Source organism: Lissotriton vulgaris, chromosome 8 (genome assembly GCF_964263255.1).
Source record: "Lissotriton vulgaris chromosome 8, aLisVul1.2, whole genome shotgun sequence".
Taxonomy (NCBI): domain Eukaryota; kingdom Metazoa; phylum Chordata; class Amphibia; order Caudata; family Salamandridae; genus Lissotriton; species Lissotriton vulgaris.
In genome coordinates, this window is record NC_141696.1 from 39,514,509 (window position 1) to 39,530,778 (window position 16,270).

At 42.2% G+C, this 16,270-nt stretch overlaps 1 protein-coding gene across 1 annotated transcript in view; it reads right to left on the bottom strand.

Moving 5' to 3' along the window:
* Positions 1 to 16,270, bottom strand: part of LOC147693339 (transient receptor potential cation channel subfamily M member 2-like) — a 1,947,553-nt gene that overhangs the window by 1,268,098 nt on the left and 663,185 nt on the right. The window contains exon 8 of the mRNA XM_086935940.1: positions 14,689 to 14,810. Within this exon, the coding sequence (XP_086792066.1) occupies positions 14,689 to 14,810 (122 nt within the window). The remainder of the gene's footprint in view (positions 1 to 14,688; positions 14,811 to 16,270) is intronic.

Sequence of the window (16,270 nt, forward strand, 5' to 3'; positions counted from 1 at the left end):
ACCTTACAGTTTATCATGAATCGACATACAATGTCCATATCCTTGCCAGCAATAAGAATAAAACTCAACAATTTTTGGAACTCAATATATTCCATATATGTTTATCTAGTCCGGCTGACAAAACCTTTCGGGCTGGTATCGTTTCGCAAAAGTATGCAGTCTGTTTGACCTACATCAGGCTCTCGTAGGGACCTTATTTGTGTCTATCATTGCCTATACATATGTGAGGTGAGTATAGGTTGTTGTGATCCACTCCAAAAACAACGCGGGTGTTCATACATCAGATAGGGTTATATTGAGTGGGCTTATGGGGCCTGTGCTTTTGATGTTATTTTCTTGTTTTTTACTGCATGTTGGCTCACATTGAATGACTTAACTTGGATTATGTAACAATCTATCGACTGATCCTTTGCATTGCATCTACAAGGATAGTTCTTCCTATTTTTCTTGGCTGGTGCACTCTGGGAGTGGTGTCGATCGAACCATTCCAGTACAAGTACCTATAAATGTTGTCTTAAGATGGTGTATCTAATTATTCTCAATTTGACCGGCTTTAGTCTGCTGAGACCAATAGACTACTCTTAATCTATTCAATTTACTTATCACTCAGATTCCATGTTGGGACTTCTTGAGGAACTTTAGAATCTGGCCCGTCATATTTGGACAGATTGGCGTTTGTTCTCCCTTCAAGTTGATATTGGGATACTCACCACCAGTACTTGTAGTGGGTTCATTATTTTTTGGGATGTCTTTTATTCTACTTTCTCTCTTCTCTTCCTTGTTCTCGCTCATTTTTTCTTAGCTATACTGCTCTATACATATAACATGATAACGTCACTGGGTGATGGCTGACAACTGCCTTTTTTAATATGACAGCTATTCTCATATACTTTCTTACTTTCCCCTTTCGTTGCTAATTTGGGATCTGTTAGTTACTTTGTCTAGTTCTCCTTCTAGGAACATCATGTTTCCTGTTACACTGTAAAAAAGAAAAAGACAAAGATATATTTGTATATGTACTCACACTAGAAACTCGTTCTTGTATGTGTTTTCTAAGTATGTCAATCTCTGTAGTTAGTGAATTTTGTAGTAAATATATATGTGTATTTATAAATGTATGTCATTTTACATGTTTTACTTATACCAGTACTATTTAACATTTCCAGCCTTGAGAAAGTCTTAGTGCAAGACAAAACACGTGCTTGCAAACTACGTTCTGGGAGATTTCATACGACTTTTTTTGAATACCAATAAAGAATTTATGAAATTGCAAGAAGATTAACAGTGAATTTACTTTCAAAACGCCTGGATCTTCGTTTCTGAAAATGATGTTTATAGTACTTTGCCTTATTGTTTAATAGAGGGTATACTGATCCTGGAATAAGCTATTACTTAGCTAGAATTCAAAAGAACAATTTATGAGATGTGCTTTGAGTAGCCTCAATCTTGTCTTTTCCATTTGGTCTTCACATTTGTGTGTACCTACAGCACCTTGAGGTAGTAGGTACTTGAGGCGGATTTAGCACCCACTTTTAATATATATGTTGTAAATCATATCAATTATGTCACGCTTTACACTGGTTACATAATACAGTCGTAGTTGGTGAATTGTGCAGACGTTTCCGTGGGGAACACTACTACCTAAATCTTGCAGAGTTAATGTTATTGAACCCAGTGAAGACAACAGAAGTAAATACGTCCACCAAGTAGATGTAGAAGGAAATAAGGAAGTACACATGGGTAACTTGCCTAAGTGAAGATTGCAATGGATGTGAAAAGCTTGGACGATTTGCAGACTCTTGTTCACCTTTTACTTTCATCAATAGTGAAACGTATCATACTTAGTTTGGTGATCAGGTGTCCTCTGTCATAGAACCTGATGTGATCCCAGTTGGGTATAACAAAGACCTCATACTGCTGGAAGGGGTAGTCATTATGAAGGTCAAATTTAAAGATAGGAGCACAGTTGGAAAAGTGTAAATAGCTAAAAAAGGATCTAATCTTCTAGGGTGGGCACATCAAAAAGATTTAGGAATTAAACTGGATCCTACAGCAGAAGTCCCTGTCATGCTTGTAGAAAGATCCGTATATAGTATAGAGTTACTAGGATAGTTCCCTGAAGTATTCACAGATAAGCTTGGGTGTTTGAGAGAATTTCAACATAAAATAAAATTGAAAGATGGTGACAAACCAGTTGCGCATAAATGTAGAAACTTTCCAATAATGATGAGGGAACCGCTCAGACAGGAACTTGATAAGTTAATAAGTCAAGGAGTAATTGAACCAATTCAATGTGCTGAATGGGTTGCTCCCATAGTTATCACGTCAAAAACCAATACCAAAGCTACCAGACTATGCATTGACCAAAGCGAATTAGATAATAATATTTGGATTTACAGGCATCCATTGCCTTACAGAAATTAAATGTTGAGCCAAGTTGGTAACGCAGAGTTTTTTTCAGTGATTGATTTATCTTCAGCTTATCATCACGTGAAGCTTCACCCTACTAGAAGAACATTAACATAATTTATCACACCATTTGGCGCATTTAGGTTCTGCAGGATTTTGTTCAGCTTAGCATCCGCTGCAGTGGTTTTCCTAAGAGCTATGCAAAAGATTCTGGAAGGGGGAGATCATGTACTGTGCTTCCAGGATGACTTGTTAGTATTTGGAAAAAATGAAGATGAGCACAATAATACTTTCTGAATTGCCCTATCTATATGAAAGAGGCTGGATAACTCTAAAAAGAGAAAAGTGTCAAGTAGGGGTACATTCTGTCACATATGTAGGACATGTTAGTTCTAGAGATGGTATTAAGCCTAAATTAGACTTGGTGGAAGCAATCAGATCAGCTCCAGTACCTAATACAAAGGAAGAAGAAAGGTCTTTCCTTGACTTATCAGAATATTATTCGAAGTTCGTGAAAAACTTTGCTGTCATTACTCATTCCTTCTGTAACTTGCTAAAAAAAGGGTGTAAATGTGTTTGGACTGAAGCATGCATGAATCATTTAATAAATGAAAGTGCCTCATTGTGAAATGCGACAATTTGACACCAGCAAACGCACCATACTTACCATTGATGCGAGCCACCAAAGGTTTAGGGGCGACCCTCAGTCAAATAGTAGATGGTGAAGAAAGGATCATAGCGTTTGTGTCAAGACCATTGACAGTAGCTGAATCCTCATACTCAGTAGTAGAAAGAAAAGCATGTGCAGTAAAGCACTTGTTTTTGTGTGGGGAATTCCGTTCACCCTAAGAACAGATTACAAGCCTTGGTAAGTCAATTTTCTGTTAAAAACATTGAAAGAACCACACCTAGAATTTCCAGGTGGTTCCTTGGTTTTGAAGGATTCAACTTCCAAAACTTCATGGTTGTGTATATACCAAGACCCAGAAATCAGGCAGCTGATAGTTTGTCTAGACTTCCTTTACCAAATATTGTGTTAGATAAGAATGTTGTTGAAGAATTTATGGTGGCAACCATTACAGAAGGTATACAAAAACAAGAATGGGAAGACCGTGTGAAAAGTGATCTGACAATTCAAAATGTAAAAAAGCTTATCTTGAAGGGATGGCCTAAAAAGTGTTCAGATCTTAAAAATGATGAAAAGGGAGTTTGGGAGGTGAGGAACGAATTGTGCATTCGTGACCATAACTTGTATAGAGGAAACAAATTAATACCTCCTGAAAGCTTACGTGAAAAAATAATAATGTTGGCACATGAATCCCATTTAGGTTGCAGTCTGACCAGAGTCCATTATTGGTGGGTAAGGCATGGGCTCCTTGATTGAAACGAGCATAAGACAATGCATAAGCTGCATAAGCTGTGCATACAGTGATAAGAGCAAACATGTGAGCAAAGATAACAGTTCTGCTGTCGAAGTACCTCTTGTCCCTTGGAATAAATTGGCTCTGGACATTATTGGTTCTATAAATGCAAAGAGATAGGGAGGAAGGTTCATACTGACACTAGTAGATTATCATTCAAAATGGGTGGTCATCAAAATTGTGGACAACATTATTACTAGTACTGTTATTACTTTTCTACAAGATGTATTTCGCATTGAAGGGGTACCTCAAACTTTATTAACAGATAATGGTGTCCAATTTACTTTATCGCAAATGAAAGAATTTTTACACATATTGCCCGTAACTCACTTGCAAACTGCTCTCTACTGTCCGAGGGCTAATGGATTAGTTGAATGAGTCAACCGGATGATCAAAGATTTCATTCAACTGAATGTGAGCAGAGGGTTGAACATTAAGAAGGCATTATATGAAATAATGTGGTCCTACCTCGTCACCCCTCACTCCGTTACTGGTGTATCCCCATTTAAGTCCCTTAAAGGGAGGGAACCTGGCACAAAATTAAGTCCTTTGTGGCTAGTTGGTAACTATATTGAGGAGGTGGATTGTGACAAAATAATGGAAAAAAATTCAAGAACATCAAAAGAAATATGTTAACAGGTAGAACAGTAGAATGCAAGGAAGGTGTAAGATCTGGAAGAAAGGTGATGTTGTAAAAGTAAGATTGTTATTGTTATTGTTGTTAGTGTTGTTTTATATCACGCCTAATCACCTGCAGGTCTCTAAGCGCCTGGAAAGATGGTAACAGACAATAACTTAGCAAAATGGAAACTGAGGTCATAGCTAGATTATACTGTGCTCATGCTTTTGCTGAACAGTAATGTTTTTAGGCTCTTTCTGAATCGTAATAGATTCCCTTCCCCGCGCAGCACCTCCGGCAGCCTGTTCCATAGCTGAGGAACTAGCACTGAAAAGGCTCTCCCTCCCTTAGTCACTAACCTGTAGCGAGGGCAGACAAGTAGTTGGGAGTCTGAGGATCGAAGTGTTCTCATAGGGCAATAAAGCTGCAGACGATCTTTGATGTAGGCTGGGGCCTTGCCATAGATTGCCCTATGGGCCGTGCATAAGTTCTTAAATTCCACTCTTTCTTTAATGGGGAGCCAATGCAAACTTTGTAGTAGGGGAGTGGCTTTAGATCTCCTCGGTAGTCTGAAGATCAACCGGGCAGCAACATTCATTATGACCTGAAGTCTACTGGTCAGACTTTTAGGTAAGCCAAGGTAAAGGGCATTACCATAAACAATTCTGGAGATGATGGTGGCCGCTACTATTGATCGCATCATGGACTGTGAGAGGACAGGAATTAACTTCCGCAGTTGCCGAATGATATTTGTGCAACTTCCCGCAACCGCAGAGATCTGAGGGGCCATTGACAGATCATCATCCAGCTTGATCCCCAAGCTCTTTACAAATGGGCTTGGTTTTGGAGCAGGGCCTAACTCTGTGGGCCAATAAAGATCACACCAAGGTGAGGTAGTGGATGAGATCACTAGTACCTCAGTCTTGTCTGGGTTAATTTTTAGCAGGTTATCCGTCATCCATTGCACTGTAAACCGCAAGATGTTCTGAGCTTGGAGTTGTGCGGCCATGGTGTCATGGAAACTTAACAGCAATTGCGTGTCGTCCGCGTAGTTAAAGACTTTACAGCCCATGGTGGCCAGAGAAGCAATCAATGGTTGCAAGTAGAGATTAAATAGAAGCGGGGACAGGGCGGACCCCTGTGGCACCCCGCACTCTAAAATCCCCATCTCAGATGTTTCGTCCCCCAGTTGTATCTTTTGGGTCCTTCCTATAAGGAATTATTGCAACCACTGAAAGGCCAGGCCCTTAATCCCAAAATCCTTCAGTCTTTCCAAAAGCAAGGCATGGCCGACACTATTGAACGCCGCTGATAGGTCCAGCAAAATCAGGGCGCTCGGTTTCTTGCAGTCTGCCATGCCTCTTAGTTCATCCAACACCGAGAGCATCACCAACTCGGTGCTGTGATGAGCTCGGAAACCTGCCTGTCGCTCATGGAGTAGATGATGAGTTTCCAGATAGAGGGACAGGGACTTTAATACGTGCTGCTCAAGATTTTTTGAGAGAAAAAGCAGCTGGGAAATAGGCACCGCAGGATCCGATCCAGACTTTTTCAGTAGAGGTCTTACACGCCCCTCCTTAAGCTCAACCAGTAGGTACCCCGTATCTAATGATCTATTGAGGAGGGAGATGATACATTCCTCCAATAAGGGGCGCGCAACACGGAAGATCTCAGGTGGGCATGGATCAGCTGGGGAGCCAGATTTAATTTTACTCATCAGCTGTTCCAGAATCAATGCATCCATCTCTGGAAACATTTCAAGGGAGCAGTCGGTCACGATCTCAGGTGCTGATGTTATAGCAGTCCCCATTACCACCCCGTTCTTTATCTCCTGGATGATGATCTTCACCTTCTCTAAAAAGTAAGCCTGAAAGGTGTTACAGTCAATGGGGGCCTTGGAGTTATCTGTTTTTTTTACTCAACTCTGCCAGTATTTTAAAGGTCTCTTTCTGAATATTCGCTGCCTTACTTAGGCGGGACTCAAAGTGGTCTGCTTTAGCTTGGGTCATAAGGTTTTTATATTGTTGAAGGGAGGCTTTATAGAGTTTCCTGTCAGTATCCTGCTTGGTTTTCCTCCACACTCTTTCCAGAGCTCTAAGCTTTCTTTTTGTTTCCCTTAAGGCTGGCGTAAACCAGGGAGCCCCTTTACCGGATCGCTTTATTCGCTGTGTTCTCACCGGCGCTATTTGGTCAATGGCCCGGATCATGCTCCTAGTTAAATCAGAGTATTCACGGTCCAGGCTACGTCCCAGATCTACGACCTGGGATGTTACCGGGAGCACCTTAGTCAGGGATGCTAGATCAACCTCGGCCCATTTCCGGGTTTTCCTGATACCAGGCGGACAGCTGGTAATACAGCCTTTAATGCGGGCCTCACAGGATACCAAGTGGTGACCAGACCAAATGCAAGGGGCTACGTCTTTAAGGGTTAGACTAGCATCTGTGGTCCACACAAGGTCAAAAGTGTGGCCTTTTTCATGTGTGGGGACATCCACAATTTGTTTAAAACCCACCGCAGACATTAAGGTGTCCAGCTGGCGCGTGGGCAGGTCCCAGTTGGGTTTATCCCAATGTAAATTAAAATCTCCTGTTACCACAATTTTCGTATATCTGGAACATAGGTCAGATATAATAGGGCAGAATAAATCATTGAAGAGTGGAGTTGAATTGGGTGGGCGATAGACTGACAAAATCACCCAGCACACATTGTGCACAGTGACCTTTACCCCAAGCAAATCAGTCAGGTCAATTGTCTGTGATAGCAGCTTCTCAACTAACAGAGTCTTCCTATAGAAGATAGCTAGCCCTCCCCCGCGTGAGCCCCCTGGCCGGTTGTGCCACATTAAATCATATCCGCTTGGGAGAGCGGCGATGATATCCGGCATCGAATTCTCACCCGTCCAGGTCTCCGAAAGAGTCAGGACATCGATGTCATTGTCCTGAAGCATGCTGTAAACCTCCAAATGATGGCGATGGAGCGAACGAGTGTTAAGGCTGACTATATTTAATATAGGGTACTGACCCGACGGAGGCGTGAGCTTATCGGGGTGCAGTATAGCGTATTTTTTAAGCGTCAGTAGGACTGCTTGATCTACAAGCGGCTCACCTCTATTCAGGGTGTATAGCTCCTCCATGGAGTAAATACGCCGCTGGCCAGTAGTCCCGGCCCCTGCGCCCGTCCGTGCGCAGACGGGCGCAGACGGGCTGGACTCTGGCGTGACTCCGGCGATGCTCTGGCGAGCCCGCTGCGCGTGCCCGCTGCGCGTCAGCATGGCTGCTTTAAATACCGGTCTAGCGTCCTTGTGACGACTAGACCGCTCCAATCCCCAGCCCCCACACAAGATGTCCGCCGCTCTGGTGGCACAGTGCAGCACCGAAGGGGAAAGGGATCCGCTCCAAACGCGGTGCTTTTAAACAATTATGAGCAGGTATGCGGCAGGTAACTAAGACATTTTAAACATTTTACACCAAAATACAATGTGAGCGAATAATTACAAGTGAGCAGACAAAACTGAGAAATTATTTAAAAAATGCTATAATGCTCCTGATGAGCACGCTGCACTCTACAAACTAGCAGAGCCTCTCTATATTGCTAAAATCGCCAAAGGCACTTTCCAAGTGTTCGGCCGCCTAATTTGCCTGCTTTAAATACCGGTCTAGCGTCCTTGTGACAACTAGACCGCTCCAATCCCCATCCCCCAAACAAGATGTCCGCCGCTCTGGTGGCACAGTGCAGCCCCGAAGGGGAAAGGGATCCGCTCCAAACGCGGTGCTTTAAAACAATTATGTGCAGGTATGCGGCAGATTACCTAGATCTGTATATTCAGGTTCTTCTAAGTTTTAAAAGAGGAAGAAAGTATGTAAAGTTTACAAAAATGTTGTACTCCTAGATGATGGGCCACTGTGGAGATCTGACAGGATAGTCAAGGATAACAGTGAAGATGTGCCTAATTCCACCTGGGAATACAGAATACCTATGAACGAGGAACGTGATTCTCCACCTAGAAAAGAGTTTCTAAGAAATCAATTTAAGAAACCATTGTGGCACAAGGATTATAGAATGTGTGAGAAGTTGGCCTGGCATATGCTGTCCACTATTCTAGTGGGGACCTAGCACCAGTCCAAACAACCCCTTATTGATGGTAGGTTAAAGACAACCTTTATAGAAAGCTATCGTAGTGGAAGCTGTGGAGAGCAGCCTTCAGGCTAAGTGTTGGAGAAATGTGAAGCAGCTTGTTTTAACAGTCTATAATCTTGTGAATGACCAAATGAAAGGAGAACCACACCAGGTCTCTTTATGAGGCTAGAGGCAAAAGTACATTCAGTAAACTTAATAGCACACAGTAAATTAGCACAATATACGTTGAGCCCTAGGGGCGTACCAAACCATATATAAATAAAGTGGTATAAGAACCATGACTTGCATAGATACAAGTCCTAGAGCCTTCAGAACCACTGGGGCCACCAGGAACCACCCAAGGTAGCGACACAGACGACCCACAGGGGACACGTGCAGTGTCTAAACATAGTCGCAAATCACCATTACCTTCCATGGGAAAAGTCGCGGTTGGAAATTTAAAGATAAAGGACACTTTGAGGAGGGCTTGGAGCAAAACCTTTTAGAACTAGGAGGTTCTATAGTCAACACCCATGGGGGCACTGGGGTACTCGAGTTACCTCAACCAGGGAAGCCGGGTGCATAGGTGTCTCTTCTTGTTGGGTTTCGTTGTCATTTTCAATGGCAATCTGATGCAAAATGCTGCTGACGTCGAAGAGGAAAGTGTCCGGATGGATCTAAGCCTAGATCGGAGATGTGAAGAACCTGAAAGCAGAGGGGACAGAGTCTTGGGGCACGATAGTTGAATGCCCAACGATGTCAGGTGATTTCAGGTGAAGAAGGTGAAGCTTGACTCTTCAGCCACGAGGTCCCTGAGACATCAACGACAACCAAGAGCTGGATTCGAGCTGTCCCACAAAGAATGGCAAGTGCTGCGGTGTCGGTGCCCGGATTGGACCCCACAAGCCTTGGCAACATCAACCCACACAGAAAGCAGAGATAGGCTTTGGTGCAGACCAGCAAGGTCTGGGAGACTAACCACTTGGTAGAGAGTCAGGGCATGTCTGGAGCAACCAGGGAAGCCCAAGGTAAATCAGAATGGCCTTCGTGTGGGCCCACCAGTCAAAGGACCAAGGATTGCAAAGGAGCCTCAAGCGGAAATCCAAGAAGCAGGCCCATGGAACACTCGTGGAGTGTAAGCTCACAATCTTCGGTGCAGATAATGCTCGGGACTTGCGCTACAAGTAACCAAAAGCACAGGTTTAGGAAAGATTGGGAAGTCAATGCACTTAGCAAATGTGCATAGTGTCAGGAGTTCCGGTTCCACGTCACTCGTGAGGGCTGCGGGTCTTAGCATTGCTGGGGACTCGGGTCGGCTTTCGAGAAGTCTGGCAATCCTATTCCTGGTCCAGCGGGAGCTTCAAAGATGCAGACTGGCAAATGCTTTGTTGGTGCCTGTTTGAACAGAGGAGACACTCCTTGACCCCAAAGGAGATTCTTCCGTCCTCTAATCGTTAGTAGAGCGTCGAAGTTCCAGGATTCTGTTTCAGAGTTTCGCCCAGGTGTAATCTAAAGTCTTGTTGCCAGGGGTCCTTTACCTATCTGCCTAACCGCGGCGGCAAATCCGTTGCGGCAGTTCAGAGGAGTGGGCAGGGCTGCGTAAGCCAACGGACATGTGCAGCACTACGAAGGTAGTGTGTGCGACGGCCATTGGCCGACAGAGGCATGCAAGAGGTTATACTAAGAAAAGGGGTTGGACATACTCTGGGGACCCACTTATCGGAGGGTTTGAAAAGAGGGTTGGCTACACCCATTTCCTTTTTCCAGTTTTGCGCCAGAGCAGGGGTTCTGAGGGATCCTGCTACCGGTTTGAACTGGACTATGCACAGGGACACCAAATGTGCCCCTAGTGCAGACTTTCTGGAACTCTCAGAGTGCCCCCACCCAGCCTGAATACACTAAAGCCTGTCTGGGAGGTGGTTACAACTCCCTGTGACAGGAAACCTATTGTCCAGGCCTCCCACACTGGAGTTTTGTCCAGCACTAGGAGGCCAGAAGCATGTATGTGGCTGCAGCATCCATTTTGTGATGCTGGGGCTTGTTTAAACTGTTATCAAGCAGACCAGTGTGTACATGTCTCTCCTTCTAGATGGTTGGAATTCTACCCCCACCACCAGGACTGGTGGGGTGTAGGATTCCAAAGAGTTTGACACCAAATACGACATGTTTCCATGCAGCCATTCCAAAGTTAGCATTTATCGCAATGTTATAATGCACTTAAGAGTATATGGTCTGGCTGCATCACAGAACAGCATTAGAGAACAGATTCTGAAAGCTGCAGAGGGGTCCTACTCATGCATGAGCACCCTCTCACACAAAACCAAGCACTCTGCCTTCAGGATTGTTTAGGCCTGCCGTAGGAGTGACTTATAGGTTTACACATGTCAGTGATTAAAGGTAGATATAGGTAACCGATATCTTAATAAGGGGTGCATGTACCACCTTACCCAGGCTGCATTAGCAGTCCTATGGTGTCATTTTGGAAGGCTTCCCAGGGGTGGGATAATACATGCTGCAGCCCCTGGTAGGCCTCTGGGGTCCTGTGCCCTTGACACCTAAGGTACCATATACACAAGGGTACCCCAGTAACCAAACTGTAGTGTACCTAAAGTACATAGTGTTGACCCATCCTAGAATGTTGTAAAGATTCTAAAGCGCACTCCCAGACCCCAACTGTGAGATTATGGGTTATGGATGTCGATGATGTGACCGAATAAAGTTTTCTTACCATAACAAGCTTGATTATTACACATTGCCAGGCAGATTTTTCATCATTTGCAGGTTTGTTAGTGCTACTTATACTCTGCCTTGATCCGTAAATGCCACAGACACAAGTCCCTCTTAAAACATCTTATTTACAGGTAATAGATCGCGTAAAACGTGAATAAAGATTTGAAAACCACATTTTATTTGACAGCTACAGTGTTACACATACATTCAGCTTACATTATTGTACAATTTTAACAAAATGTGTAAGCTGTTTAGTTGCATTTGTTGTAGCATGTCTTTCGCATATAATGTAACAAAATGCACATTTGTATGGGATCAGTTGAATGCAGTTTTAAAGAGTTTCTAAATGACACACTTTCTGACAGCCTACTACTAAAATAAATAGGCTGTGTGCCATATTTTGACAGAGTTTATCCTGTGGCAGTTTTTTTTGCCAGAGTATAGCCCTTTCTTAACCTTTTTTAAAATTAGAGAATATAGGTTTTTATATAAATATATATATATATGATGTGTGTGAGAAATGCTGCAGCACCTAGTCTGTTTTTAAAAATAGAGATGCCCAGTGAGATCTTTTCATAAAGCATGGATATGTGTTCAAAAGAATAGTAAGATGTATTTCTATCCTAATCTTGATAGGAAGCATGCCAATTGAAAAAACAAAAATGTATTTCTTGACGTATTTATGTTTTTTTAAGAAATCATGAATCTGAAAAAATGTGTCAATTGTTTAAAAAAAAAACAAGATAAGCAAAATATCTCTAGCACAATCGATTGTATCATATTGACAGAAACATAAAGTACAAAAATATTCATATTATCCACCACTTCCTTTTTTAATGTGATGCCGGTGGACCCCTCTGCCTTAATGCTTTTTTCCTTTGAGTACCAGTATTTTGGTGGTACACAAGCCTGGTTCCTTCTTGAGGATGCTTGTTAATTTGTTCAGTTATAGCAGATGCTTCAAAACCAACCACATCCTGGATGATATTTTCAGGAGTGGCTTTAATGTGAGGCTTATGATTGTATACCCTTTTCTCAAGAAAGGCATAGCTCTTCTACACAAACTTCGAAAAACCTGCAAACCCTGCTCTCTAAGTAACAGTGAGTCTTGAAAGAATAGGGGTTTCTCATACTGGCCTGGTGACAGGATTCTTTTCTATACAGCGCTGGTGCGCCAAATGTTTTAATGAAAACCATGTTGAATTATACAACATTTTCTGTCAAGTCGCAACTTTAAATGAAGCTTGACCATCGGCTTCCTGTCTTTAAAGGCCACTGGCTCAGACTGGTCATTAAATATCATGATGACCAGGGTATTAAAATGGCTCTTAAAAATATGTTTGTACTCAGGCTTACTATATTAAATAATAATAATTGTGGTATTGTCCCCCGTCACCTGCACGCATCTTAGCAAGGGGTAATATCTATCATGTTCCATCTGCGATTTATGATATCGCGACATGCATAGAGAGCACAGAACCTACATTACTATCGGGACACCAAGCATCTATTGGCACAGTGCTTTATATATGCTGTACCATTCCTGAACCCCTGCTTCATTTTGCTCTACAAATAAACTCAGTATCAAGCTGTAGAGTTCTGAAAAATACATTCCTTATGATGTTGACTAAAAATAGCTGAATATCTAAATATGTTTTAATGCTGACTAGAGACTTGTTGAATGCATCGATCACACTTGCAATAACGGAGAATGCCCATAAGGAAACTCCACGTGGAGTGACTCGACCTTCTGTTTGGGCTCAGTGGTAAACTTAGTAGGACATTTATTTCACATGCATGGATACTGGAGTTCAGTGAGATCACTCTCCCAGTCTTCTTTTAGGTCCACTGGCCAAGCCACTTTCACAGAAAAATGTGATTGTTTGGGGAACATGTCTTCGAAGAGTGGAAAGCTAAGGTGATATAAAATGACTAGTCTCCATATTTAGGTTCTTCTTCGGAGAGTCCTAAACTAATAGGTCCTTTAGAGACTTAGCCAATATATCACATGTCAAGTTTCTTTCTCTGCACTGTTATCTTTCCATTCTAAAACCTTTTAAAACAGGCAGAACACGTATAGATAAGCCACTACTTTTTGTAACTTTTGCTGTAAAAGATACCAGTAACTTCTTCACAATTGTACTTTTAAAAATAGTAAACATTTACACCTTATTTAGGACCACGTTTTCCCACTATAAATATTTAATTGCTAAAAAAGTACTAGGAAATAGGAAGAAGTCGGCTGTACCCCAGATCCATAACCCTAGTGCAAACTGGGAGCCATCTTTTGCCAGGCGTGCACAGGGGTGATTGTCTCCAACTGAACAGTTGTACATCTGTCCCCGGATTATGGATCTCTTAGTGTCCTGGTGAGGAATCTGTCAAGTTTCTTTTCAAAATCTTAAAAAAACAAAAATCTCTATGACAGTAGGGGAAATGGATCCCACTCAAGAGGATTTTCTGTTCCTAGGTGGTGTAGGAGGCCCCCCCCCCCTGAAGTGGAATTGTCCAAACTACAGCCACAGTGATTGTGGCAGACCTGCTATGACTATTGTGACCCTTCTCGAGACTCCAACACAGAGAAAGTGCCATAGAAAACAAAAGATTCTTCTCTTTACTGCAATACTTCTTCAGTAATTAGGAATTTCCAGGAAGGAAGATCAGTCATGGGAAAGGGTGAAGTTGTACATGACTACACCTTTTACTCTGAATTGGCTGTTTTTGGGGGACGTTGGTGCAGCCTTAGAATCAGGGAACACTGGAAACATTTGTTACCTTTTAAGAGCATATGCCATGATCACCAAGAAAGCAGGCAGGTAAGAGACTCTAGCATAGATAATCATGTAAAGTCATCTTAACTAAGACCAGGCCTCAGTGACCCACAACTGAGTAAAGAAACTCCAGCAGCAGCTATTGAATAGTGATAATGTAATCAGGTCTAGCAGTGAGTTACCAAATGAAGAGATATAAGAGACAAGCAGCAGAATTACCATAATCAATCATCCTACACAAAAATAACCCCCCCCAGCAGAAGATAACCCACAAAAGCATAACCAAGTCTTGCCATCAATGACCTGACACATAGAGATTAAGATATGCCATCAGTAACTTCTAGAAGATGGCACAATATAATAGACTTGATATCACTGATTGAACAAAGAGACGAGAGATACCAGCTGTAGATACTACATAATACCATACCCATAATTAGCAATCAATGACCAAACAAGGATCCAGATTCCTGAAGAAGATACTGATCAATGACACGATTACCAGGATAATAGATTAGTAGTTTCACTTTCTAATCAACCCAGGTGCCAGGCCACATAGAAATGAGTGACTCTGAGAGGATGCAGGGACATATTAGAACCTTTGCACTTCTCTCCTCTTACCTCCCACCTCCATTTACTGTTGAAGATGTCACTTTTTGCTATATCCAGGTGGTTCCATAGCACAGCCAGTTTGAGCTGGTAAGCCCAGTTCTCATTGCCCTTGCCTTCCATGCTTTGTGATGCTGCAAAGAAACAGGTGACCAACAGGTTGACATGCAAGTGACATTTTAGTTTGGCTACCAACATTCACATGCAACAGTAGCAGATATCCAATAAGTACAGACCATCTAAGAAATGCCTGACAAGCTTAGAGAGATATTTATAGTAAGACCTAACCAGCTGAAAGAATATGGCACATATAAGCTTTTTTTAATCATGACAATATTAATAGTGAACAAAAAAATTGACCGAGACACAATCTGAACTAAAAGCATTCTTTAGGTTGTATGAGGCATAAACCGTCTCCATGGCTACTTTTGCAATCCTCTGTGCAACCCCTGCGCAAAAGGACATTCCAAAACAAGTGGTTGCCCTTTTGAATTTCACTTGGACCTATTAAAGCATAGAGTATAACAATCACTAAACAGCTATGCTTCTTTTAGATGGTTTCATGGTTCTACGTACATTTCTTGATCAAGTGAAAAGTATTAGGTAAAGGAGTGAAAAACAGAATGCCTCCATCACTATCTGAAGTCCATCTACAACCCCTAACAAGCACACCAGATGTAGCACGGTTTATAGTACGTTGGCTATACTTGAATCTCTGCTGCATCCAGGAGCATAGCCTGGTCCAGTAAGGAGCAGGCATCCTGATCAGGGAAGCGATCAGGGGTGTCAGCATGCGTATGAGAGTATTCTTGGCCAATGTAGGCATCCCACTCTGAAGTACCCCCACACTGCACCTCACAAAGTAGGCGACTAGTTGATAGTATTCACATAAGAAATAATGGCAACAAAGCGGAGAGAATCCAGAAGCTTTAACTCTGGTACAAGGGCAATGGTAATGGGCTGCTCCTCCATCACCAGCATCTTCAAAGCTAGTGTGACAAAGAAAATGATACTAGTCAGATTCTTCAACACATCATGAAATCAGGTGGAACAAACTGTCTCTAACAGCAGAAGGGCAAGAACAGAACCAACCAAATGGAAAGTAAGAGAGAGTAGAAACAAAGAAGATTAAAATGATGCACTGTCCTTAGAAACTCACATTTAGTAGGTTATAATAATTTGTCTGGCATATAGAGATATTTCCTTTTTTGTTTTTGTTAATAACATTTGACTGGGCCAAAACTGCCAGCTGCATAACTCATCTACCTTTAATCCTCCATTAAAAGTTTGTGTAAATTGGTCAAGAGAAGTCAAAGTTCATTTTCTATGAAACACATCCTAGAATTTTTTATAGACATCTGAATATATCCTTTTTGTTTATTGATGAAATTCACTCAAGTTGTTTTGAGATAAACAAAATTTCACAACTTCGGTTTGAAAATAAATTTGATTGACGGAGATGACTTCTGGTTTGCAACAAAGCAGGGCTGGTTAACAAACCATCTTCGCATGGTTGGAGGAGGAGAAGAGTGATTGCTGTCCCCTTCTTTATCAGTTTCACAAACCACACACTTCTGTTTACAAACCATATGCT